This window comes from Eptatretus burgeri, chromosome 18 (assembly GCF_056783735.1).
Source record: "Eptatretus burgeri isolate ZD-2024b chromosome 18, Ebu_testis_v1, whole genome shotgun sequence".
Classification (NCBI taxonomy): Eukaryota; Metazoa; Chordata; class Myxini; order Myxiniformes; family Myxinidae; genus Eptatretus; species Eptatretus burgeri.
The window spans coordinates 11857560-11885316 of NC_140978.1; the positions used below are offsets into that span (position 1 = coordinate 11857560).

At 45.4% G+C, this 27757-nt stretch overlaps 1 protein-coding gene across 2 annotated transcripts in view; it reads left to right on the forward strand.

Moving 5' to 3' along the window:
- The window catches only part of RAD50 (RAD50 double strand break repair protein), an 89098-nt gene that overhangs the window by 2316 nt on the left and 59025 nt on the right, over positions 1 to 27757 (forward strand). For both annotated transcript variants that reach the window (XM_085864346.1, XM_085864347.1), the window contains 8 exons: positions 8253 to 8336; positions 8689 to 8840; positions 9528 to 9713; positions 11044 to 11248; positions 11565 to 11693; positions 11837 to 12002; positions 12153 to 12346; positions 15997 to 16203. In XM_085864346.1, coding sequence (XP_085720472.1) covers positions 8253 to 8336; positions 8689 to 8840; positions 9528 to 9713; positions 11044 to 11248; positions 11565 to 11693; positions 11837 to 12002; positions 12153 to 12346; positions 15997 to 16203 — 1323 coding nt within the window. The remainder of the gene's footprint in view (positions 1 to 8252; positions 8337 to 8688; positions 8841 to 9527; positions 9714 to 11043; positions 11249 to 11564; positions 11694 to 11836; positions 12003 to 12152; positions 12347 to 15996; positions 16204 to 27757) is intronic.

Consider the following 27757-nt stretch of genomic DNA (forward strand, 5'->3'; position numbering starts at 1 on the left):
GCTTAAGAAAAAATAAAAATAAAAACGGGGATGGGGAGATCTTGTAATTAGCCCTGTCCGTCATGCTATCGCCTCGTAAACGGTTGTGCAGAAATTCACCAAAGTTGGTGGTTATGATCACCAAATGGCACGAATGTGCAAGAGCACGATCATTTTTGGCTTTGCCCACTGGGCCGGAATGAAAAGGTGAAATGCTGAAAAAAAAAATTACAGGTACATTTTTAAACATTTAAAAATTAAACACTATATGCTATCAACATTGGGAGACGCATAAAATGTCACTTTTATTTATTTCTTTTTGTTTGGATTTATCTTCCAGTTCATGCCCCTGGGGGTGCGGACCTTAGGTCATGTGGTCAAAATGGCGAATTTTTTTTTTTTTAACTCAAAATTTGATATTGGGTCATTTCTGGTGGAACTTTTTGCCATCTTTCAGCTTTGCTTTAGGTGGGAAGCTTGTGGATTTGCAATGGCACGCCATTGACTTTACTCTAGTTTGTAAAATGAAAATATTCTACTTTTATGAAAACAATATTTGTAACACGCTAATTGCTTTCACTCTTCCAACACATCTATGTTGTATAATATTTTTCAAAAGAAAATGATGTTCTTTCAAGACCATACAATCTATATTGATATAAACTCATGTACGAGTAATATTATTCAACTTTCTCATCGAGAATGTTTATCAAAAATCTATTTTATTCTCGTATCCCTTGTCATGACGTATAATATTGTTCTGGTTTTGGAAAACTTACACCGGGGGAGAGCATACATACATACATACATGGACACATAGGTGACCCAAGGATCAGTTATTTCATTAGTCTTTTTGTATAGATAGTCCTTGGTCCTTTGTCAAAGGGATATTTGGGGGGCACGCGTTGGATGGGCTGCATTTGTCATGTCTGATGTCTCACCCCCCCCACTTCCCCTCTGTTACTTTCAATCTTTATTCGTTCACACCATCATTCTGCTCAATCCCTCTGTTACTTTCAATCATCCCTCCAATACCCCATTGGCCCATTTAAGCGGTTCACCAATAATCTTCCCTCCATCAAATATCGTTTCAATAGCTCTCCTTCACCCCATAGGTCTTACCTTGAATCCTGCGGCAGTTTGCTCATCCTTCAGTCGTGCGGAGTTCCTTTCCGTGTTCCCTCCATCCGCGCATTGCCGAATAACTCATCGGGTGCTCTCATATGCATGTTTGTGGTGCTTGGTACTCAACATGGCCTGCTTGGCACGGCACTTCTCGCAGGCGTGGTACAGTGCAAAACACTGCGACTGGACATTTTCCGCGCGCAGCAGGAAGCTGTTTAGTCGTTCACCCTTCTGTCCAGTTCATCCCAAACCAGCTCGATGGGGTTTAAGTCTGGAGACTGTGCTGGCCATTCCATGATTTGAAGCCCATCGTCTTGGTCTTTTCTTCTAAGGTAGTTCTGACATAGCCTGGTGGTATGTTTTGGGTCCTTATCTTGCTGTAGGTTGAACCCCTGACCAACCAGGCATAGTAGAATATTTTCATTTTACAATACCAGAGGGTATTGCATGGCGCTGCAAAATGCTTTGGTAGCCCTTTTGGTTCAGGGTGCCAGTTACTCTGTACAAGTCACCGACTGCATCCAGCAAAAGAGCCCCAAATCATCACGCTTCCTCCTCCATGTTTGACAGTTGGTGTCACACACTGAGGAACCATACTGTTACGGCTGTGGAAATTTGCAATACACCATAAAGGGTCCTTAGATCAGTTATGACGCTAAGTTCATGTGTAGTTAGTCCACACCTGTTGTTTAGAGGGAATATGTGTGATTCATCCGGGCTGCGACGCTTTGAGTTAGCCATTTTTCTTTCTCTATCGTTATTTTGGATCATTAAGCCGCCAACAACTCAAACACCACCACCTTCGCCTCTTTACCTCCACAACTCCATCCCGCAAACATCGCTTCACCGCCATTCCCAAACGACGCCTGCCAATAACCAAACCACCACAGCAAACCCCCCAACACCTTCGCCTTTCTCCTTCCACATTCAACAACCACACCACCTGTCAACACCAAGCGACGTGCTGTCCAGGGCCCGTTCGGTGATTCTTGCCGAACGCGTCAAGCCACGAGTGCACATGGATGCCTTTTCGGGAGAGGAGAAGCGGATCAGGAAGGCTTCACGCCCCTTTTCTTCCATCCAATGACTGAGCATCGGGTGGCATGGCCCCACCTCCGAACCCGCTGCGAATGCGTTCCTTTTAGGAGAGGAAATCGGATCAGGGGAGGCTCACGCCCCTTTTTCTCCGTCCAATGGGCGAATGTCGGGTGGCGTGGCCCTGCCTCCAAGTGCGTTTTGATCCGCGAATCTGCATACAAGCTCCTCCCCCAGTCTATAAAGATGCGAGCACAACGCAGCTCGCGTGTGCAGAAAGGGGTGCAGAAAGTGGCGCTTGTCAGAAGTCGTGGAGTCTGTGTCGTGTGTTTGCGGGGATCGGACGGCGAAGGGGACGGAGCTCAGAGTGGAGGTCGAGGGACGAGTCATGGAGTGGAGCAGGGACGCAGAAGACGACTCGGGGGCGAGAGTTCGCCGGAGACGGTGCGGTCCCGAGACCCCGCTAGCGGGACGGAGCGTCCGCCATTCCCCTCTCCCGACCACGAGCATCAACAATCCCCCCCCCCAATCCACGCTGAGATAGCGCCGGTAACCCCGTCCGTTCCCCAACCCAACCGTGGTGCTGACAAACACGTGCCTGCGCAACGCACGCCAAAGGAGCTCACCGACCATACCAGGGGCACGGAGTCAGGCGCATTACGCAGACATTGTGGCTAGCCCGCCATCGCGCCGCGAGGGCGTGGGTAAGACCCCTTCGGTCTCGTGGACCTGGCCGATCACCTAGGTCCCACGTTCATTTGGTCCACGGACCTGTCTGCCTCCTTGCCTCTGAGGGTGGCTTGTATTTTCTTTGCTTTTGGTGTAAATGTGTGTGTGTGTGTGTGTGTGTGTGTGTGTGTGTGTGTGTGTGTGTGTGTGTGTGTGTGTGTGTGTGTGTGTGTGTGTGTGTGTGTGTGTGTGTGTGTGTGTGTGTGTGTGTGTGTGTGTGGCGCCAGTCTATTAAGTAAAGCCGTATAAGTGCTTGTACATTGCGTTATTCGGTTTTAACTCTGCGTGTTGTTCTTGCTTTGACTGTGTACGTGCGTTCTTGCTGTAACTGTAAATACGTGCTTGCCGTGTGTGTGTGTGTGTGTGTGTGTGTGTGTGTGTGTGTGTGTGTGTGTGTGTGTGTGTGTGTGTGTGTGTGTGTGTGTGTGTGTAATAAAGTGCTTGCTTGTTGAACTGTTTCCCGTTTCGTTGCGTCCTTTCCTTTGTTTGAAAGTTCCATCTTGCATCACGTAAGGGATTGGTAGTGGGTGTAGACACCCAATAAGTAATCACGAAAGGTCGATGATAACTCCACTCGGTTATCCCTGCAGCACGGGACGAGCCGCTTAAGCAGTTCGTGTCCGGAGTCGACCTGCGGCGTGGTACAACTCCTCGGTATGCTACCCGTGCGGGTACTTAGGTATATCGACATTCGGCGATTCACCCTATTTCGCGCGGGTAGAATGTGGACTGGGTTGCGGTGAGGTTAAACCCCCACCCGTGGCTAGCTCCTTGGCGGTAGTTCCAGGAGGGTCACGACCGAATTGTCCGTTCCGGTGGGCGACGCGTCGCGATTTGAGTTACGTGGCCGATCGCACGCCGGGTGGGCGAAATTCGTACCAATACTTTCGCGTACTCTGCGGCCTACAAAAACCCTGCATGATGACCCGAAGATTTCAAATTTTGATTCATCGGTCCATAAGACCTTCCAGTTTTCAGTAGTCCACTGGTGGTGCTTCATGGCCCAGGCAAGCCTCTTTTTCTTATTTTGCCATCTTAGCAATGGCTTTCTTACTGCCATTCGACCTGTCAAACCTGCAGCTCGAAGTCTTCTCTTCACAGTTGAAACCGAGACTTCCTTACTTCGATCAGTGTTAAGTTGTGCTTGAAGCGGCTGTCCTGTGAGCCGTCTATCACGCAAGCTGTTGACTCTCAGGAACTTGTCTTCTGATTGTGTTGTGGCTTTGGGTCTGCCAGACCTCTTCCTGTCAGAGTTTCCTCCACTTTCCAAGTGCTTTTTGATGGTGCAGGAAACTACTCACTGACAACTTGGCTTCTTTGCAATTTCTCTAAAGGAAAGACCTGCACTTTTAAGGGTTATAATGGTCTGTCTTAGTGGGGCAACTTAGCTAAATATAGCATAACAATTGTGCATTTTGTGAGGAAAGCACCAAATTTGGCACACTAGTAGCCTATCTTATTATGAACAGATTTAGATATTGGGCCATCTCAAATTTTTTGATGGCAGTGGAAAATGGCTGCCACAGCCATCAGCGGCTGAATTTGAGATTGCCCAATAACCAAATATGTTCATAATATGTTAGGCTACGAGTGTGCCAAATTTGGTGCTTTCCTCACAAAATGCACAATTGTTATGCTAAGTTGCCCCACAATCTGACTTTCTTTGTTAATCGTCCTTTTCTCGCCATTATGATAGCAATGTACTACTTCCTGCAGTGCAATATTGTCCAAATAATGCTTCAGAGGGTGTAGCAACATAGTCTGTGCCAACACTGCTTTTATACAGACAGAGGGTTTGGAACTGATCAACAAAAGTTGGGACACCTGTAGGAATTGTTTGTATCAACTTTCAAGGATTAATTTACTTCCATTGCTGCAGAACAGCTACAGTTGCTAACCCATTACATGTTCCTTGAAAAGGGCCTTTTTCGCAACTCTGATTTTTATATTTTTTTCAGTTTTTGTTGACCGAAACTTCTTTTTTTTTAACCTCTGGCAGTTTACTGCTTAGCTTTGTACCATTTCAGGTTATTCACTGGACTTGAACTGCTTAAATTTTAATAAAAACTGGAAAAATGGGGGTGTTCTAAAACTTTTGACCGTTAGTGCAAGGTATCATGCAAAGTAGTGTAACCCTGTCCGGATTGGCTGTGCCAATCGGTGTTCATGGTTGCTTCGCACCCTTCTGGTGCGCGGAGTTATCTGCCCAGCAGCTTCAGGACCGGGCATTCGGGAGGGACCCAACCACTCGTGGCAAGCTTCAAACCCCGGATATGTGTTAATATATATATATATATATATATATATATATATATATATATATATATATATATATATATATATATATATATATATATATATATATGTATGACTGAATGTTGTGGCAAGTAGATCATTGGAGGCACATTATCACCATACTTAATTTGTGGGTCCGTCCAGTTGGTCAGAGCCATCAGTAAAAACTGGTCGCTGTGAGTTGGTACAGTTGGCAGGCTATATTTTCGGCATGTGCACCTCCTTGTATTAGTCTTTAAAAATTATTATTATTATGTATTTATTTATTAGCCTGGTGTTGGCTTAGTGGTTAGGGTGGTGGTTTGGGATCCCAGGGTCCTGAGTTCAAGCCCCGTTGGCTGCTGAATTAACACCAGGGGGTTGACTCAGCCTGTCATCCTTCCGAGGTCGTCGAAATGAGTACCAGTGTACTGGTCCCGGTGTATGCCCCGGTTAGAATAGGTGTACCATATCCCTGTGTGTCATAAGAGGCGACCAGGGTTGGCGTCAGGAAGGGCATCCGGCCATAAAACATTGCCTCAAGAAAAAAGCCCAACCCCTGCACAGCAGGGAAAAATGGCTGTAAAAACCGTCTAAAAATATAATATATGTATTTTTTTTTTTTTTTTTTTACAACTGTAGCAGATAGCACCCAGTAGTTCTGATGGCGCTGTGGGCTGGTTAGTCTATATGAGCAGACATCTTCCATCTTAGGAGTCTTACTTTAGTGTTCTGGGGACCTCATAGAAATGCCTTGTGGTTAAAAAATAACTTGCAATTTGTTCTAAGTTGAGTGAAAAACGGGTCAGATTTCCTCGACTAATTAAGAGAGGTGCTTCATTGTGTTCTCAAAAATGATCGCAATAGTCAGATTCAAAGCGGTACGACAACCAATGTCTTGCTCAGAAGCATACCCCTGTTATGTACACTCTTGTATCACCCTTAGATGCACATAGAGTGCTGAGCGGCGTGGAGTGTTTATGATAATAGTCACGTGGTTAGGGGCCCATATATCTGTACGCGCCCACTAGGGGCTCACAGTGGTGTGCATCCGAGTACGCAATAAACCAGAGTTACAACTACACTGTCTGCACCTCGGACACCACAATCTATACTATAAAAAGCCAATCATGTCTGTCTGTGGAAAAAGTTACACGCATACTTATGTCTCTTAATTCCGTACTGTTTGAATGTTCGTTGCACCATGACTACGTCTATTAATTACATACTATTGCATCACATACCTTCACATCCCTTTGCATGATGATGTGACTTTGTGATCACGTCATTACATACCATTACATAACTTTACACAACTACGTCTATTAATAAGATACTTTTCGACCCTTTGGACCCTTTAGACCTTTTAAGACTGTTCGACCCTAACACCCTTTCGACATTTTGGACCCTGTAAGAATTTACATCATTTAGAACCCTGAAGACCCATATATATCCCTATTTACCCTTTGTGCCTTTTGTAGCCTTTGGACCCCTTTAACCTCTTGGACCCTTAAGACCTTTACACCCTTGAGACACCTTTAAAAACACACCACATAAACATCAAAAGAGAAAAGTCAATTCCCAAAAGTCTTGCATCACTGTGTACACGATGCAGATTACTTTTTTCAGCAAGTAATGTGCAAACTGTACCCAACCAGAGGGTGGGTACTGTACTCTGTCAGTCTATACTATAACAAGGACAAATGTGTCCAAGAGCCATGTCCTAAAGGTTTTGTCTTCACCAGAAGTACAAGAAGAGGAAGAAGAATTAAAAAAACAAACAAACAAAAAAAAAAAACAACAGCAACAACAACTTCCGATATTTTGTCACGTGCCGTCACGTCACATCTGTCATGGACGATCTTCGTTCATGATGAGAAAATAGTGTATTTACGAAATTGCAATATATTAAATGGAATAATCTTTAAAAACATTAATGTCTGTGTGTGTCTGTGGAAAAAGTTACACTCCATTCTTAAGTCTCTGAAACGTAATGTTTCAACATCAGTTGCACCGTGACTACGTGTATTAATCATGTACTTTTTAAACCTTTAGACCAGTGGTTCCCAAACTTTTTTGTCCATGATCCAAATTTGAAATCACATTTGCCTTGCAACCCAAATGATACTGGTACCTTGTGTACCTATGATAACAAGGACAAATGTGTCCAAGAGCAGCGTCCTAAAAGTTTTGTCGGCTAAAAAAAACAAACAAAAAAAAACAACAACTTCCGATATTTCGTCACGTGCCTCGATTAAGCCAATAGCGAGACCCGTCATAGTGTATTTACGAAATATAGTGTATTTACGAAATAAATAATGTATTTACGAAATTACAATACATTAAATGGAATAATCTTTCAATAGTAATGTGAACTTTTCGAAACTTTAAAGCAAATGTCCGAATATATTAAAAAAGTTCATGATAGACGCTCTCAAAAGGCACCCTCAATGCGAGGATGTGTACAAGTGTTTAGTATTTAAGGAGATCCGGATTGTGTATATAAAAGAGCCGAGTCCTAATATAAAGGTTTTGTCTTCACAAGAAGAAGAAGAAGAAGAACGCCGAGCTCTCTTAGAGCAGCGTTCGCTCCGCGAGACTCTGCTAAAAATTGTCAGAGAAAATGCTTTTGACATGAAACCCCACCTCAAAAACTGATATTTTGATGGAGGGAGGGAGGGGGGGTTCAAGTTTGGGTCATGACCCTGGGTTTGGGAACCCCTGCTTTAGACCCTTTAGACTGCTTAGATCCCTTTAAGACTTTTTAAACACCTTTAAGAATTTACATTCCTTTGACCCCTCTGGACCTTCAGACCCCTTTAAACCCTAATATTGGAACATATGCTTCAGAGTCAAAGTTTGGACCTTTAGAACCTTTAGTACCCTTATAGACCTCTTAGACCCTTTTGACCTTTTTAAAAATTATTAATCCTCATGTGACAACATTTTGAGAGTCCAAAGTGCATTTAAGTGCTCCCAACATTTGTTTGAATGCTGGTTTATCGAAAAGGTTCTAAATGTGCTAATGGAGAGTGATGTCACGACTCGGGATTGCATTGAGTGGGTGGCTCTTGTGCTTTTCTCGGGTTTAATGTTTGCTTTATTCACAGACAATTATTGAGTGCCTGAAGTACATCTGCACAGGAGACTTTCCCCCAGGAACCAAGGGAACTGCATTTGTTCATGATCCCAAGGTAGCAGCACGTTTAGTTCCTATAAATACGTCTTTATCTGAATTGTATAGTCATTCTGTGTGTTAGCTCTCATACGAGCCTCGACATTGTATTAAAAAAAATAAAAAAATTGTAGTACGTGTTCAGGTGGTTATAATGTTTTGCTATGTGTATGAGAATACAAGATCTCAAAGTGCGCTCATGTGAACAAGGTTGAGGCTGCTTGTTTTCCTTCACTTTGTGCCTGGTTTCTGCAGCCATCACGGATGTATCATATTCTACAATGAGGAAAGAAGAAAAAAAAAAGTCGAAGTGTTTTTTGTTGTTGTGCAGGTTAGTATTGTTGATAATCTAGTTATCTGTGGATGTGCAGGTGGCGCATGAGACAGACGTCCGTGCTCAGATCCGGCTGCAATTCCGAGACGTGAATGGGGAGATTGTTGCTGTACAGCGCTCTCTTCAGGCCACTCAGAAAGCCAAGAAAGTGGAACTTAAAACTTTGGAGGGACTCATTACCAGAATCAAGTCAGTTAATGCTGGTGTTCTGAAATCTGTCCTTTGTAGCAGTGCTGAAGAAATTATTGTGATTGAAGGAGAAACAAATGATTGTTGAGTGGCTTTACCATATTGCACTTGGAGAAATGATTGTTGAGTGGTTCTACCAGATTGCACTTGGAGTTATTTTGCCTTTCAAAATAATTTTTATGCTAAGAAATTGTTCATGGTTGAGCACACATTTAAGAAAAAGAAAAGACAAATGAGCTCATTATAAATAAAAAATGACCGTTTTTACAGCCATTTTTCCCTGCTGTGCAGGGGTTAGGCTTTTTCTTGAGGCAATGTTTTATGGCCGGATGCCCTTCCTGACGCCAACCCTGGTCGCCTCTTACGACACACAGGGATATGGTACACCTATTCTAACCGGGGCATACACCGGGATCAGTACACTGGTACTCACTTTGCCGACCTCAGATGGATGACAGGCTGAGTCAACCCCCTGGTGTTAATTCAGCAGCCAACGGGGCTTGAACTCAGGACCCTGGGATCCCAAGCCGCCACCCTAACCACTAAGCCAACACCAGGCTTACAAATGAGCTCATTGACACTGAATTATCATTGCACCAGAAAATTGCTAAATGCATGCCCATCAACATTGACCATGCTGTTTACTTTTGCTTTAAGAGCAACTCTAACTGATCCTTTATGACACAGGAATGGGGAGAAGGTGAGTATCAGCTCAAAGTGTACAGAGATTGATCGGGAGATGATTTCAGCCCTTGGCGTCTCCAAGTCGGTCCTCAATAACGTCATATTCTGTCACCAAGAGGACTCCAACTGGCCGTTAAGCGAGGGGAAAGCCCTAAAGCAGAAATTCGATGAAATATTTTCAGCCACCAGGTGAGGGAAACTGTATTTTCAACAACACTCTTTAAAGTTTGACTTGGCCAAAAAACGTTATTTTGTTATTTTGCATCTCCTTTCCTCCTTGCCCTTTCCATTGTGCATAAAGCAGTCTTGCGGCAATCGTTAGTGAAAGTTTTTGTCCTCTGTGCATTGTGTAAGAGTTCTGTACCTTCGTGGGGAGGGGGGAGGGCGGGGGAGGGTTGTGCAGTTATTACCTCCTGCACATGAAGCGAAAAGTAGCGTTAAGCAATTGGTTCACTTCTGTCTGTCTGTCTTTCTACAAACTTCAGTTTATGATCGAATAACAACCTTTTCTCAATTGAATGTTATATTTTGAACACGAATCGGAACGTGAATCGGAAACCAAATGTGTAGTTTAGCAGTACCTTGGCTCTGAATTTGACCCGATTGCACATGCGCAGAGAGGAATGAGATAATTTTTTTACTCCGTCTGCCCGGCAATGAAACAAAATTGAAAATAATTCCGAACAAGAAACTTTGTGTTTTCAAGGATGTTGTAAAGGACACAAATATCAGGCACAAAGAAGTCATGTAATGTGTTCAAAAAGGTTGTGTAAAAGACGCCACGTAAACGGCGGTAAACTTCCAAATTTTTGTATTCTACAACCTTTAAAACCTTTTTAAAAAATTAAAATTGAATTATATACTTGTACACTGCAGAACACAAATCGCCTTTCGGCACTTTCAAAAACCTTACGTTTAGCAGTACATGGAAAAAGTTCATGCCCTGAGGGCAGAGTAATTATGAGAATCAGCATTTATACCATCTCATGCCCTGAGGGCAGAATAACTGTTTGAGCTTCTGCATTCTGACAAATATGGTGGCACATAGTGCTGTGTGGCCATCGTGCCTGTAACGCAAGGTTCATGAATGTAGATTGTGCTCGGCAGTGCAAATTGAGAGTTTTAAAGACTTCCCATGTCCTTTTTCTCAAGACTGCGTGGTGTAAGGTGTTCTATGAACTCTAGTTTATTAAAGTTGCTGTGCTTGTTCTTCTTTCACTATCCAAATTATTGTGTTGAAATCATTCGCATGGAGACACCACCTGTCCTGCCATTGGGTAAGTTAGGAATAAAGAAGCAAAAAAGTGTGTCTATATGCAATTATATAACAGTTGGTGCTTCTTTTTTTCCAGTTTCCTTAATGTTGTTTTCACTGTTACGAGACTATCATCACTGATGAGCAGTATTCTTGAGTAATTGCATACAGTTCTGTTGAGTTGCTATTTTATTTCTGCCATCCTTTGGTTGTTTTGTCCTGTGATCACATTCTGTTCATTGATTTGGATCTCTTTTTATGCAGATACATAAAAGCTTTGGAAATCTTGCGAAAGTTGCGCATTGAGCAAGCAGCTTCTGTTCGACAGTACCAGTCAGAGATTAAATACTTACGTCAGAACAAAGATAAGGCTGAGGAAATTGGCAAGCACCTGTGGGAGGCTAAGGACAAACTGGCGGCTTCCAAGAACAACATGGACAGCATTAAAAGAGACATGCAACCAATTGAGGTTGGAAACCTATGGATTTGCTGCTTTTCTGGTTGCTTAGAGATGATTGCAATTGAGTGCACAATGGTGTTTGTCTAATGGTCAAACATCTCATGGTTGGAAAAAATGTTTATTTTCTGTTGTAAAAAGTTTATTTTCTGAATTTTTTTTTCAAGCTAATCCTCGGGAGGCCAAGTGTTGGTATAAAATATGCAGATTGAGATTGAACTGTTCTAGCCTAATCACCATTCATTGAACCGATGTATAAAACATCAAATTCCTCGAATGTACAAAAATCGACTTCATCAAATGGAATCTGAACATTTTTTCATTACAGCATAAACTTGATGCACTTGACCAGAAGCTCGAGGAGGTCATTGCATTAGATCGTGACATAAAAGCCATTGAGAGCAGAAAGAAGCAGATGGAAGAGGACCTGCGAGAACTGGAGGAGAAAATAGAGCAGGTTGGATTGCTTCGAATGATGGAATAATTTGTAAATATTTAACTTTTTGGGTTTTCCAATCATTGGATAATCTTTCCTTTCAATTACTTATTGGCTTGTCTCTTGATCACACCAAGTACTAGCCAACCATTTTTGGCTGTCAGGTTTTTCAGGGTTCTGATGATCAGCTTCTCTCAGAATATAAAAACCACCGACATGGCATCCAGCAAAAGGAGTGGCAGCTTGAAGCTTGGCAGCATGACCTGCAGCAGGCTGATCAAGAGCTTCAGCGGCTGGGTGTTTTATGTGGAGACCTCTTGCTTAAGCAGGGTTTGTGTTTGTTCCAAAGCTGTGCAGCATTTTGCTTCAGAACTCACAAACATATTGTATTTGAAATGCGATAGAGATGTATGAAACTTTTGTAGATGTATAAGAAATTTAAGGAATATAAATATGGCTGACCTGTATTATCTGTTGTAGGCAAGTTGCAGGAGGAATGGGAACGGCATAAACGCACAATTGGGCAGCGCGACCAGCTGATCCAAGAGCTGGCCACACAGCTTGGCCTCGATGGGTTTTCCACCACACCTTTCACAGACCGCCAAGTGCAGTCTTTCCTGCACCTGCTGCAAGAGAGGCAGAATCAAGATGCAGAGAATGCGGGTCAGGTCTTGGTAATTGCAGCTTTGTATTTTCAGTTTTTCATTGTTGTTTCTTCATTTCATTGAGTTTCTTGTCAAGTGGAGTCTTTCTTTTCACCATCTAAGTCAATCAAGTTATACAGGGAAATGCAACAAATCTTGGATTCAGGAAGGAACCATTTTTGCTCAAATCCACATCTAATCCAAAACCTATTTGCAAAACTTAATCTATCTTTGCTTTTTTATTTATTTAAATTTCTATAAAAGATCTTGGCTCATGGAAGAGTAAGGTGGCAGTGGGCAAAAATAAATTGTCACTGTGGGAGATGGAATCAAAAGCTATCATGTTGAGAACTGTAGATTCTACAGGTTCCAGCAGAGACCAATCTGATGCTGTGATGCTAGCCCACAGGGGAGAATAGTTTTCCTTTGAGCTACAAACAAAGTCCTTGGAGGCTATGAGTAGATATTTTTACTTGCAATGAAATCTTGGTGAACCAAACAGTTTGTCAGAAATGCTTTAAAGAAAAGAAAATATTTCAAACTTTAAGAAATACAAGTCTGAAGACTACGATGGTTCACGAGCGGTATTTGACGATGTAGATTGTTTCAGAAGTCAAGGATGAGACAATATGATAATGTTTGACCAAGTTATAAAAATGATCAACATGATGTGGTTCGAGTGACGGGTTATTAGCTGCAAAATGTCGAAAACCCGGTTTTGTTCAACAACTTTAAAAATTTGACCTTTGCATAACCTTTAAAGGTCCCAAAACAATGTTGTGGACATTAAAATAAGGAAACAGGATACGTGCTATAGCTTAATGGAGTTAGTTCGTCGAAGAAGATCGAAAACCCGGTTCGATTCCCACAACTTTGAAAATTTGACCTTTGTGAACTTTAAAGGTCAAAGGTCAAGGATTATGACGTTTGGTGCAAAACTTCCTCTGGAACATTCCAGGAACAATATAACGTCATATAGGCTATATGGCATTTCGCACTCCTCGGATTATCCATACTTTGATGAAATCAGCGTAAAAACAAACTTGAAGGGGGCGCCACGGGCAAGGTGTTTGAGATAGAGAAAAATGGTTTCAAGACTTTAGGTGGGGAATGACCTCAAGATTATGCATAAAAAATAGTCATCCTAGCTCTCAAAGTTTGGGCGGTCGTATGATTTTTATGTCAAAATTCGAAATTTTCTAAGTTCATGACCTTGTGACCTTGACTTTGTGACCTTGACCTTGGGACTAAAATGAAAAATCGAGCTCCGTGGGGCTATGCAGGTGCCATTGGGCTAACCAAATACCGAAACCCCTGCCAGATTCGACAACCCCCTCGGAGAAGATGGATTTTTTAATGTCAAAATCGCAATTTTCTAAGTTTGTGACCTTGACCTTGGGACAAAAATGAAAAATCGAGCTCCGTGGGGCTATGCAGGTGCTTTGGGATTACCAAATACCGAAACCCCTGCCAGATTTGACAAACCCCCTAGGAGAAGATGCAAATTGAAATCGGCTACCCCCTAAAAACACAATTCGCAATTTTCTAAGTTCGTGACCTTGTGGCCTTGACCTTGGGACGAAAATGAAAAATCGAGCTCCGTGGGGCTATGCTGGTACCATTGGGCTAACCAAATACCGAAACCCCTGTCAGATTTGACAAAACCTCGAGGAGAAGATTCAAATTGAAATCAGCTACCCCCTAAAAACACATGTTTTTTGGACGTGGCTCCGCCCATAATGGGTGGACCACGCCCATTTTCAGGAAAACACAACTAGATCATGATATAAACCTCCCACCAAATTTCATCAGGATCGGATCAAAACCCACAGAGCTATGCTCGGGACAGACAGACAGACATACAATAACGAATATAGTGGTCACTTATATTTTTCGTGAACCAATTAATGGAGGAAAGCATGAACAATCTTTAAACAACCATTAATAAAGAAAACTGAATTGCCATTTACAGCACTTGTGAGTACTTAAACTGAACTACATATAATTTTATATCGCATCATGTACTCAGTGTCACCAAATTTTTGGTGATGATTGAACTACTAACCTTTCCTGCACTTATCATATACATACAATTTTAACGACAGTGTCTATAGAAAGTCTACATCCTCTTTCAAACTTTTCACCTTTTGTTTCCTTATAGCCTGGAATTAAATTGCATTCCATCAGACTTTTTCCACCTTTATTTACACATCGTAACCCACAACTTACAAGTGAAAAACAAATTCGACTTGTTTCAGAAAATTGAAAATACAAAACTAGAATATCTTGGTTGGATAAGTGTACACCCCCTTTGTAAGAGCAATTGTAAATTAGATCAGATGTAACCAATCACCTTCAAAATCACACACCAAGTTTATTGGCCTCCACCTGTGTTAAATTGAAGTGATTGTGATGATTTCAGAACAAGGTCAGCTTTTCCTGTCAGTTTCCTCTGCTGGTTAGTGCATTTCACAGCAAAGATTCAACCATGAGCACCAAGGAGCTTTCAAAAGACCTCCAGAATAAAGTTGTGGAAAGGCACAGATCAGGGGATGGGTATAAAAAATATTTCAAACACCTTGAACATCCTTTGGAGCGTAGTCAAGACAATCATTAAGAAGTGGAAGGTGTATGGTACCACGAAGACCCTGCCGAGATCAGGCTGTCCCTATAAACTGGATTTCCAAGCAAGGAGAAGACTGATCAGAGAGGCCACCAAGAGGCCAATGGCAACTTTGAAAGTGGTACAGGCCTTTATGGCAAAAGACTTGTCACTTTGTGTACGTGACAACAATATCCCAAGCACTTCACAAGTCTGGCCTGTATGGTAGGGTGGCACGAAGGAAGCCATTGCTCAAAAAGCCCACCTTGAGTCCCGGTCCAGGTGTGCAAAAAAAAACCACTCCAAAGATTCTGAAGCCATGTGGAAAAAAGTTGTTGACTGACTAAACCAAGATGGAACTTTTTGGCCTAAATGCAAAACATTACGTTTGGTGCAAACCCAGCACAGCACATCACCAAAAGAACACCATCTTTACTGTGAAACAGGGTAGTGGCAGCATCATCTTATGGGGATGTTTCTCATCAACAGGGCCTGGGGCACTTGTCAGGATGGAAGGAAAAATGGATGGAGCAAAATACAGAAAAATCCAAGAGAAAAACCTGCTGCTTGCTCTCTGCAAGAAAGCTGAAATTGGGATAGAAGTTCACCTTTCAGCATGATAACCACCCAAGCACATCGCCAAAGCTACACTGGAGTGGCTAAAGAACAAGTAAAGTCGATAAATGTTCATGAGTGGCCCATTCAGAGCACCGACCTAAATCCAATCGAAAATCATCTGAATCCGTCCACAACTTTTTGAGATATCGTGCTATATATTAGTTCAGCACCATCTTTCAATTGTGAAGAATCACTTAAAAAAATTATCGAATCCGGATTTGGATCTTCACCAAAATCTAATCGGTTCGTCCTTGTCACACGCCCATCCTGCCCACCAAATTTCATCTGGATCCGTCCGCAACTTTTTGAGATGTCCTGCACACAAACAAACAAACAGACAGAGAGGGCTGAAAAGATAACCTCCTTCACCTTCGGTGGTGGAGGTAAAAAGAGCTTTTCTTAGTCCTTGAATGATGTTTTTGTTGTTCTGTGTTCAAGTGTTCATCCTGTGGGTATACAGAGTGACTTTGAGGCAAAAGAAGAAGCAAAGCAGCGCCAGGTGGATGAGCTGCGAGGCAAGAAGACTGCTTTGGAAGGAGTGATGGGTGTGAAGAAGCTAGACCTGGCACGGAAGGAGTCTGAAGTAATTGCAACACAGTCAGAGCTCAGCCGACTGCAATCCTCACAGGATCGTCTGCACGAAGTGGAGAGGCAGCTTATTGAAGCTGTGAGTATACATTAGTGATCATTCAGGCAATGTTTAATTGCAGAAACCCTCGATGCTCTTGAGTTTGTGTGGATAAATATTGTTTTTTTCGGATTTTTATTCTGACTTTTAAGTGGGTGTGTTAATTTTATTATTTTTTACTTCAGCTTTAAAAATTGCATATTGACATTTATTGTAACAGTAGTTTAACATTAAGAAATGTAACGTACTGTTTCGGAACCAGGGTTCGGGGTTCGCCACAAAGGGGAACTTCTCGGGCTCTTCCCGACCTCCGGTCCTGCAGGCCGCTGCCCCGCGGATAAGAACGCCTCCGGGCGGGTTGCAAAGCAACTACGAACATCGATTATAATGGACAAGCCTGGCAGGGTCCACTGTGTATTAAAGTTTACCTGTCCTTTAGCTTGGCCTCACCAATTAAGGTTCATATCCCCAGTGCTCACCCTTTTATTCGTACGGCCAAGCCGAACCGTGAGTACGCACTGGTTAATTACAAAGCCGAACAATGGGACAGAACTTCCCATCTATCTAATGATGCAGGCTATGTTCGGAAAAGATGAAAAAGACACAGCGAGCAAGTTGGGAAAAATGTGTATGGGTTTATTTATTTATTTAGGAGGAGCATGGGAAAACCACATATACAAGCGAATATTGTGTGGCATGTATGTACAGCAAAGATTTTTATTCACAACGGATGGCAAAGCACATGCAGGGTACTTGTGAGGGTGCGACACATATGCAGTGGGGTGGGGGGGGTGGATTTGTGTGGCACGTGTATACAGTAAATAGAACAGACATAGAGCAGAACTTATTCTCTTAACACTTACGAGCCCCTTCAAAAGTCTTAGCTATTTATTTACACACGACACATGGTACCATTCAGAATCACAACCAGGGAAACCTAGATAGAAATAGAGAGCAATGCAAAGCTTGTTATCTCTCGCTTACCGGGCATGAACACACAGGCTTGTGCTGTTCCAAAGTGCAGGGAAGGGAAGGATAGGTAGAGAGGTAAAAGGGGATGGGGTGAGGGAGGAGGGGGCGTCGCTATGCGTGTTCTGAGGTGAGCATGGGTGCAGGTGCAAGCGCTAGAGGAAGAGTGGAAAGGGTGCGTATCAGTGCTCTGAAGAGAGTGTTTGACGAGCTCTTCGCTGCCCTGAATCATCAACTCGTGCGTCTCGAATAGACAAATTAGAAAGGAAGAAAACTTCGTGTGTCAGTGATGTAGCTATCGTCCCGTGCTGGAGTTGACGTGGCCTCCTGCCTTGTGTTGGGACACCACCTGACTCATTCCACAGCCGAGCACAGCCTACGTTGGCGCTCGTCCAGACCGTCTCCCTCGTTCCATCCAATCCTCAAGTGCATTCAAACAGCCCTGAATGGTTGGGCATTCTACCCTTTTAAGTAGCCTTAGTTGGGCAGAGATTCAAGGGAGGTCAAATTTCATTCATGGACCGCCCTAAGTATGCATGGCTGCAGAGAACAAGGGTCATGCTTTGCTCCCTGAGCGCAACGAGCTCATTGTTCCTGGGCTCACCACGGCATGGCGTCACATCCCTCTGAGTCCGCAGATCATGAGATGGTGCCAGATGTTCCCGGCTGTGGCATGCTCATCATCTCCCAACGATTCCATCTCCCTCGATGGTTACGTCGGTGTTGAATAGAGTCGCTGGCGGCAGGTTTGACAGGCGGGGTGGTTATCGTTGGCTGTGAAGGAAGGTATGGTGACGGCTAGCTGGAGTGATGGTTGAGTCATGGTGGATCGAAGTGATGGTTCGGTTATGGTGGGAGCACGTTTGATAAAGGATAATGAGAATGCAAGGATTGCAAGAAGTGAAGATTGGGCATGTGTAAAGTACATGAAAGGAAAGAAACCTCTATAATCCCACACAACGCATATTGACCTCTCCTTTAGACCAAAGTAAGGACCCTGTCTAATCGCACATAATAACAAAATAACTAACTCGGGAACTGCTGGATGTTGGTTGCCATTTCCGGGGGGTCGTGGTTCTCAGAACCATTGTAGGACTAAGCATGGGTAAGAGTAATAAAAATATAAACGACATAATGCAAGAGGCAGCTTTGGCATGTCTGTGACAGGAGAAGGATCGTTGGGTGGTAGTGTACACAGGGGGCAAGTAGACAACACAGCACAGTGCCAGGTAGCAATCGGTAAAACTAATATGATTATTGGTTGTATTGTTGCGGGCCGGGTATCGGTTGCGAGCACGACCGCTAGGTGGAGTAGTAGAGTCGCCAACCGAACACCCGGAATTTAGATCGTACCGTTTGGAAAACTCCGACAGGTACGGGTCCCTTACCGGACCGTAAATCGTCAATAATTCCACCACGTGGTACAGGGTTATTTGCCAATCTTCAAAATACCAAGAGATTCACGTGGCGAGTTACCGAGTATTCACACCCTTGACGGCACCCGTATGAGTCGAGTCGTTAGCGTGCCTGACCCGTGCACAACCCGGGCGGACGGTTACCGAAATCCTGTCCGTCCAAATGTCCCTTTACAGCGGCAACAGCCTTTAAAATTCACCAACACGCGCTATGCTAAGCCAATGGAAGAAACACAGCAACGAACTGATACATTTAACAGATGTCTTTATTTATAATGGGGGAAAGGGGGAAGCACGCAAGAAGCAGAGTTATCACGACTAATCAAAATGAAATGCAAATAATGTACAAGTCACTTAACAGTTGCTACTTAAAGACGGGCCCACACACAGACACACACATACAGAAATGGACCTCAATGGTCTTTATTGAAGGCCTCCAGCTCAAGGACAGGTGAGCTAAAGACCAGAGCCTGTGCTTGGACCTGTCCACCTCGTGTGGTCTTCGACGATCCGGCTCGACGGGACTCAAACCCACAACACGACGCCGCTCCAAGCACCAGGCACCGCACTCTCCAACCGGCCACGCACCAACCGACCAAGGCCAAGGATCAGAGGCGACGATGATCCAGCTCGGCGGGACTCAAACCTGCAACACAATGATGATGACCACCAGGTGACAACCAAGACAAGACCAACCAACCAACCTGGCGTTCCTTTATATCTTCTTCTCCCCGGGGTCAGACAATCGCCCACTGAGGCGGCCTCCCCTCTCATTGACCGGCGTGTCGTGAGAACATCGCCTTCTGAGGCGGCCTCCACTCTCATTGGCCGGCGTTTCGTGAGAACATCGCCTTCTGAGGCGGCCTCCACTCTCATTGGCCGGCGTTTCGTGAGAACATCGCCTTCTGAGGCGGCCTCCCCTTTCATTGGCCGGCGTGTCGTGAGAACATCGCCTTCTGAGGCGGCCTCCACTTTCATTGGCCGGCGTGTCGTGAGAACATCGCCTTCTGAGGCGGCCTCCACTTTCATTGGCCGGCGTGTCATGAGAACATCGCCTTCTGAGGCGGCCTCCACTCTCATTGGCCGGCGTGTCGTGGGAAGACCAAACTCTGTGGCCTGATTGGACAAGGGGCATGCCCCTGCCTTCCTGGGCGGAGTCTCGATCTGAGTTGATGGAAATCTCCACCCACGTACGTGGTCGAACGCACGTAGGCAATGGCGTCGGTGTGAGGAAGCGAGGTGAAGGTGAGGGTGATGCAAACGACTCTCCGCAGCTCACACACGTGGTTCCCGTTAGACACAGGTAGGGGGGCCCTAACTATAAACACACACTTACCGATATAACTGTTCTATTGGGACCCTGGCTGTTGTGTGCGATGGGTTCCAGATTCGTAACAGTATTTGCTGGGGGATAACTTTCAAATCAAAAGACGTGGTGTTAACTTTGGATAGGACCTGCGGAACATTTCCAGGCAAAAATGCTCCAGTGAGAATTATAGTACATAAGAGTTGTACTCTCATATACTACAGTCGTCTGCAGGGAATTACTATAGGAAAGGAATGTTATTTTTGTCTGGGTTCGCACAATGTAAAATCTGACTTCAGGTCCTCAACTCCTCCCACCCACCCCTAACAAATCCCAAGTCATCAACCCCTACTCCCAAAACCCCAATTCCTCACCCTCCCCTCCCAAGGCATCAATCCCCTCTCCCCAAGCAAAAATAGCATTCCTTTCCTGTAGCAATTCCCTGTAGACTATTGGAGTAGGACCTGTTACCAACTATGGTATACGAGAGTACAACTCTCCAAGCCTTCAACCCTCCCTCCCCCTCCCACCACAGAATGCCCAATTCATAATACCGTGAGATGTGCGAAACTCTGTAGAATTGCAACTGTCATGTAAGAATGAGACCCAAAACCAGTTATATTCTTGTTGATGCATATTGTTACGGACCCGGGGTCACGTGGGTACAATGGTTGGGGTATCCCCGGTTCTCCCTGGACTCACCGGGAATCGAGGCCATCGCACACGAATAAGTCTGGGTCGGGGTGGGTCGCTAATCGACCGCGAATGCCAACAATTTAACCACGTGACCCAGTGTCCTCTGACTACCTTTTTAACTGGGTTACACGCAGTCGCCTTATTGGGGAATCGCGCCCTCCACGATTGTGTCTCTTATCTTTATTGGATCTTGATTAATGCAGCCGAGCTTACCGGACGCTGGACTGATGTGAGAATCAATTGGTTGGGGAATTACAGTCTCCTGGCTAATCTATTTACGGACATTGCTGGATCAATAAGAGGCAGGTTTGAAAGACAGATTGAAGACACAAACACAGGCAGATTGAAAGAAAAATGTTCACAAGGCAATTTATTTACATCAGGCAATGTGGGGTACGGGTAAGGAGGGACGGGAACTCAAGGGCTTTAATGGAGTCGAGGGGAAACCAGAGCAGGAAAAGGTGAAATGTAATAAAAAGCAATCAAGTGTGTATTTACAAAAAGGAAAGAAAATGCACAAGTTACAGACTTAGTTTAACCTATTTCTTACCTACCGGATGACAAGACAGGATACCCATCAGATAGAATAAATAAATACACAGCGATCAAAACATAACCTTCGCAACAAAGTTTGCGAAGGTAATTATAATTGCGGCTGATTTTGGAACTTCAGGTGGATATACCCACATAAAATGAATTTCTGTCTCGAGGAATCTAGTTATGACGAATGAATTGAGTATGTAAAAGGGAAAGTTGCAAACTATAACTCTGTGAGCACTGTTGACGTCAAATTGAATGAATAGGATATCAGGTTCACTTGAGTGACCTAGCAGTATTAGCGGCGGAGGTTTTGCACTCTACCGAGTGCTCCCCCTCTAGTTGTTTCTGTTTCATTCACAGGATATGGTGCATGCCAACCTGTATTGCATTATTTGGAAAAACGGAGGGGAGCTCAGAACTCAAATATTTCAAAAATGGAATCTTGGAAACAGTCAAGAATGCAGCTGGGCGTCAAAGGGCTCTTAAATGGGATACCTTTGCCAGTGCCACAGAAGATACAGTGGGAGAACAAGTATTTGATACACTGCCGATTTTGCAGGTTTTCCCACTTACAAGGCACGTCGAGGTCTGTAATTTTTATCATAGGTACACTTCAACTGTGAAAGATGGAATCTAAAACAAAAATCCTGAAAATCACATTGTATGATTTTTAAATAATTAATTTGCATTTTATTGCATGAAATAAGTATTTGATCACCTACCAACCAGTAAGAATTCCGGCTCTCACAGACCTGTTAGTTTTGTCTTTAAGAAGCCCTCCCATTCTCCACTCATTATCTGTATTAACTGCACCTGTTTGAACTCGTTATCTGCATAAAAGACAGCTGTCCACACTCAATCAATCAGACTCCAACCTCTCCACAATGGGCAAGACCAGAGAGCTGTCTAAGGACATCAGGGACAAAATCGTAGACTTGCACAAGGCTGGGATGGGCTCCAGGACAATAGGCAAGCAGCTTGGTGAGAAGGCAACAACTGTTGGTGCAGTTATTAGAAAATGGAAGAAGTTCAAGATAACAGTCAATCTCTCTCGGTCTGGGGCTCCATGCAAGATCTCACCTCGTGGAGCCTCAATGATCATGAGAAAGGTGAGGGATTAGCCCAGAACTACATGGCAGGACCTGGTCAATGAGCTGAAGAGAGCTGGGACTACAGTATCAAAGAAAACCATAAGTAACGCACTACGCCGTCATGGATTAAAATCCTGTAGCGCATGTCCAGGCCCGTCTGAAGTTTACCAATGACCATCTGGATGATCCAGAGGAGGAATGGGAGAAGGTCATGTGGTCTGATGAGACCAAAATAGAGCTTTTTGGTTTAAACTCCACTCGCCGTGTTTGGAGGAAGAAGAAGGATGAGTACAACTCCAAGAACACCATCCCAACCATGAAGCATGGAGGTAGAAACATAATTATTTGGGGATGCTTTTCTGCAAAGGCGACAGGACGACTGCACCGTATTGAGGGGAGGATGGATGGGGCCATGTATCGCGAGATCTTGGCCAACAACCTCCTTCGCTCAACAAGAGCATTGAAGATGGGGCGTGGCTGGGTCTTCCAGCATGACAACGACCCGAAACACACAGCCAGGGCAACTAAGGAGTGGCTCCGTAAGAAGCATCTCAAGGTCCTGGAGTGGCCTAGCCAGTCTCCAGACCTGAACCCAATAGAAAATCTTTGGAGGGAGCTGAAAGTCTGTGTTGCCCAGCGACAGCCCCGAAACCTGAAGGATCTGGAGAAGATCTGTATGGAGGAGTGGGCCAAAATCCCTGCTGCAGTCTGTGCAAACCTGGTTAAGAACTATAGGAAACGTCTGATCTCTGTAATTGCAAACAAAGGTTTCTGTACCAAATATTAAGTTCTGTTTTTCTGATGTATCAAATACTTATTTCATGCAAATTAATTATTTAAAAATCATACAATGTGATTTTTTAGGATTATTTTTGTTTTAGATTCCGTCTTTCACAGTTAAAGTGTACCTATGATAAAAATTACAGACCTCTACGTGCTTTGTAAGTGGGAAAACCTGCAAAATCGGCAGTGTATCAAATACTTGTTCTCCCCACGGTATCAGCAAAACGGAGTGAACGGAATCCCACTTCAATCACTCGTAATGCCTCAGCCATTTCTGTGCTGTCAAAAGACCGTCGACAACCAACGCAGTGCAGCCCGAGACTCCCAGAAAGACCACCCATTCTTGTTCCAGTTTCCCTTCCACCAATGAGAAAGGTGTTCTTGGAACTCGATGCCTTTTCTGCGGAAAGATGAGGAAGAGGATAAAGTCGAAGAAGGATGAAAGCCTCCATCAATGTGTGCCGAAAGACAGGAGCAAGTCCATCATTCCTCCATGCAAAACAAGAATGATTTTAAGATCCTCGCACTTCAGGGCTGATGATTCCAATGGAGGCCAAATATCACCACTCTTGTTGGCGTGACTATTTAAAGGAGGAAACGAGGGAAGAGGAACAGAAGTCCAACTGTAAAAACATGATGAAGCCTTTCGAAAGCTATCGATGTTTCTCAAGAGTCAGGTCATCCAGAAGAAAACTCTTATTACGTCATCTGCTGTCTTCAATCTGTACAATGAACAGTACCTTACTTGTGGGGGAACAGAAGAGGATATATACCAGAACAGTGTACAGAGCCTGATATTGAAGATGAAGCAACGATTTACTGACATTCTCATTTAAAAAATTCATCAGGTGGAGATGTTGTGAACGTAAATGTCATTTTTAACTCGCCTGTTCGAAGAACAGAGAGCTATAGCGATACCCCCGGCGTGAGCGTGACCGTGAGCGTGAAAATGTTATAATTTTTGGTGCAAGTTATTTTTTCCTTTCTAATGTTTTCATCTTCCACACTATTTTTTAAACGCCCGATATATATTGTTACGAATTCGCGCCCACCGGCGTGCGATCGACGGCGTTTCCCTAATAGCAGCTGCGTTGCCCACCGGATGGACAATTCAGTCGTGACCTTCCGGAACCCTGTCACGGGTGGGTCTTCAACCCCACCACGGCCTAGCCAATTTTCTACCCGTGCAAAATAGGGTCAATCGCCGAATATCGATATACCTAAGTACCTGCGCGGGTAGCCTACCGTGAGACCGTACCTCGGCGCAGGTCGGCTTGGACACGAACCGCTCAAGCGGTCCGTTCCGTTCTGCAGTGATAACCGAGCGGGTATTATCGCCCGACCTTGCCGGATCCGATTCTATTTAACGGCTATTTAACAACCCAACTATTATTCCGCAATGCAAGATGGCATTTCAATGGGGAGAAAGGAGGACGCAACGAATGGGGTACATTTACCCAAGCACATTTATTTCTACACACATATACCAGAAAGCAATGAAAAACACTTATGGTCAACAAAAGCAAAACACGCATGCAGTTGTTTTATGAAGACTGCGGGACGGGGACAAAGACGCGGGCAAGGCAAAAACACTACGACCGACTATTATTTATTAATGTACAAGCACTTAACCAGTTTTACTTGCAGGACACAGCGCCACCAACATTCATTCAAAAGAAAAGAAGAGGCTACCCCCAAAGACAAGGGTGCCAGACAGGGTCCGTAGACCTTTATGGCGTGGAGCCTGGATGACCAAACGGGCCCCACGAGACCGTTGCTGGTTACCTGCACCCTCGTGGTGCGATGGTGGGTGAGTCGCGACGTCTGTCCCCCACGGCAGCTTGGACAGCCGCGGCTGAGCTCGGCCTTCCACGGGGCCGGCGAGCTCTCTCCGGCGCTCTCCACACGAATGCGCAGGCGTGTGCGACAGAGCTGGCAAAGCGGCGCCTCCCGTCCGCGTCCCTGGTGCCACGCCTGGAATCCCCACTGACCTGCAAGCTCCGACAACTCGACCCGAACCACCGAACCCAAGACTCTCCGAAGACCAAGACAAAACCACCAACGCACACGACACACACACAGACGAAAACCACCACGAAGATCCAGACCTGGCGTCCTGTACGCCCTTATATTCCTCAGTTCCAACGCCTCGCTCCTCCCTGTTTGTCGCTCCGCCCCACTTCCAGCTCCTGCGGGAAGCTTCGAGAAAGGGGGCGTTCCTTATTTCCAGCGCTTCACTTCCACGAACCGACCAATGACTAACGATCTCCCCGATCGGCGCGCGGGAAAAAACAGGCGGGAAAATCCGCGTGCCACCGATACACCTTGTTCTTTTTCCTTGGCGTTCTCGGAATCCCTTGTTCCTTTCGCTTTGTAGAGACAGTTTTTATGAGCGGAGAGGGTTGTGGTTTGGTTTGTGGAGAAGGGGATCGGCAGTTGGCGTAGCGGGGAAGGTGGTTAGGTGATTGGTGTAATTGTGGTTGGCGTTGTGGAAAAGGTGATGAGAATGGCGTGGTTTGTTGAGAGGTGCGTGTGGTGGTGGAGGTTGTTGTGAAGCGGTTGTTGAGAGCGACGGTGGTGGTGGTTTGGTTGTGGTTGGTGGTTGAGGTGATCGTGGTTGTTGTGATGGTGGCGTGGTTGGCGTTGTGGTTAAGGTGGTTGTTGTAATGGTGGTTGAGATGTGGTTGGTCCAAAATAATGATAGTAAAGAAAAACACTATCTCAAAGATCACAGCCCTGTCCACACGGAGAAATCCCATTAAACAACGGTGGGGAAATCTAACTGAACACGGACTTATCGGCATAACTAACTAATATAAGGACCTTTATGGTGTTCTGTGAATTTCCACAGCCGTAACACTACCCCTCCCCTTTTTACAGACTCGTCCCGAGTCGTCGAATTTTCGTGTGCCATCATGTGTAAGTTTCCCCTAGTTAGTACGTTTTACCTTCAGATCCCTGAGTGCGACATTCAGTGTATTCGTGTCCCAAAAATAAATAACCTACGGGCTGAGTAACTAACTAAACAAACCCACTCATGCAGACGACTTAAATAAAATTGCCGGCGCGACGACACACATGCAGGGGGCGCGACTCATGTACACTTACCCTTAACTTATACATTTTACACTACACCATGGCCCAGGATCGATGAACTCTGTGGGGAAAAAGCAGGGAGCCAGGCTGCTCACACAAAGTCTCTGGCTCGTGAGTCAACCGGAGGTTTGAACACAAGCCACACATGCAACTGAGCGGTGGATGGATGGATGGATTAACACGGTGCACGGGCCGCCAATGCAGTCCCGTGATGCGGCTGCCCACAGGGCAGTCCCTGCAGCACACGCGACGATCTGACGCAGCAAACAAACGGTGCACTGGCTGCCTGTGCATTCCCGTGATGCAGCTGCCTACAGGGCAGTCCCTGCAGCACGCGCGATGATCCTGGCGCACATGGCAATGAATGGGGGCAAATGCAACAGGGCAGCAGGCAAGGGGGCCAAGGCAAAAGCAGGCAGACAAGTCATGGCAAGGCAAAACGATGCCGTTGTAGCAAAACGGGCGGTCGTGAAGCTGACCGGCACAGGCCTTGCAGTAAAACAGCCGGCAGATGAAGGACCGGCACAGGCCTTGCAGTAAAACAGCTGGCAGATGAACGACCGGCACAGGCCAAGCAGTAAAACACAGCCGCCGATGAAGGACCGGCACAGGCCTTGCAGTAAAACACAGCCGGCAGATTATCCGATCGGCACAGGCCTTGCAGTAAAACAGTCGGCAGATGATCCGACCGGCACAGGCCTCTTGTCTTGTGGAGGGAGTGCGGTGGTGCTGGCCACTCGGAAGGCCGGCTCGGACCTACCCGACTGTTTCCCTCCCAACCTATCGCCTTTGCCTGTCTCTGTTCGTACCCACTCCCTTAATTTGTCAAAAATCCAATTTAGCCCCATCTTATTTTTTGTTTCATTTTATTTTTATTTCCCCTTCTATAACTCGTCTCCTAACCCCTTTTACATTGTCTGTTTGGCTAACCTATCGTCATCCTTGCCTACTCCCAACCCCTACGTTCCCTTCCTGGAGGGGAATAAGGGAGAGCTAGCGTCCTGTGTCGAGGCCCAATTCAAGCCTCAGAATGGCCTCTTCAGATTTCAGCGATCTTTAACCCAAAGTGGGTCCAGCGGCCCACAACGAGAGCGAAGGGATGGATGGTGCGGAGGGGTACACTTCCTATCTACCCTACCAATTATTACTGAAACTACCCCGGGCTTTCCAAAAGTGCCTCTCGCTTAAACTGCTGGTTCTAATAACCCAGATTCCCGTCACCTGTGTTGGTGTCCTCTCAAATTTCGTGCCATGCCCTCCAATGTTCCTCCCGTGCCCTCACACGGTCTCATGGCTGGGACGCGTGGCTCCCTTGGCAGGAACTACCCTCTGCCGATTCTCCAACTATGGCATCCCCGGGCACTACAACTGCCTCCGAGCCTACCAGCTCCCTAAACACTGGGGAGTGCCCTCCCTGGCGACTCCCCCTCGATGCCCACGTGGCGTGTTGGCGCCCAAGGTCCCTTTCCGAGGGTCGCCCGTGCCCAGTACACTGCCCCCGTGGCATTCTGGCGCTACGGGTCCCGCATCATGCGGGCCTACCCGTGCCCACTACACTATCCCGGCCCCCCATGGACCCTTGGCCTACCGCGGCCGACTAGCCCGGTGCCCGGGGTACCCACTAAGCGATACTCACCGTTCGCAGTCACGCTCCCAGCCCGTCAACAGGGCTTTTACACCCCTCCAAACGGGGTTCG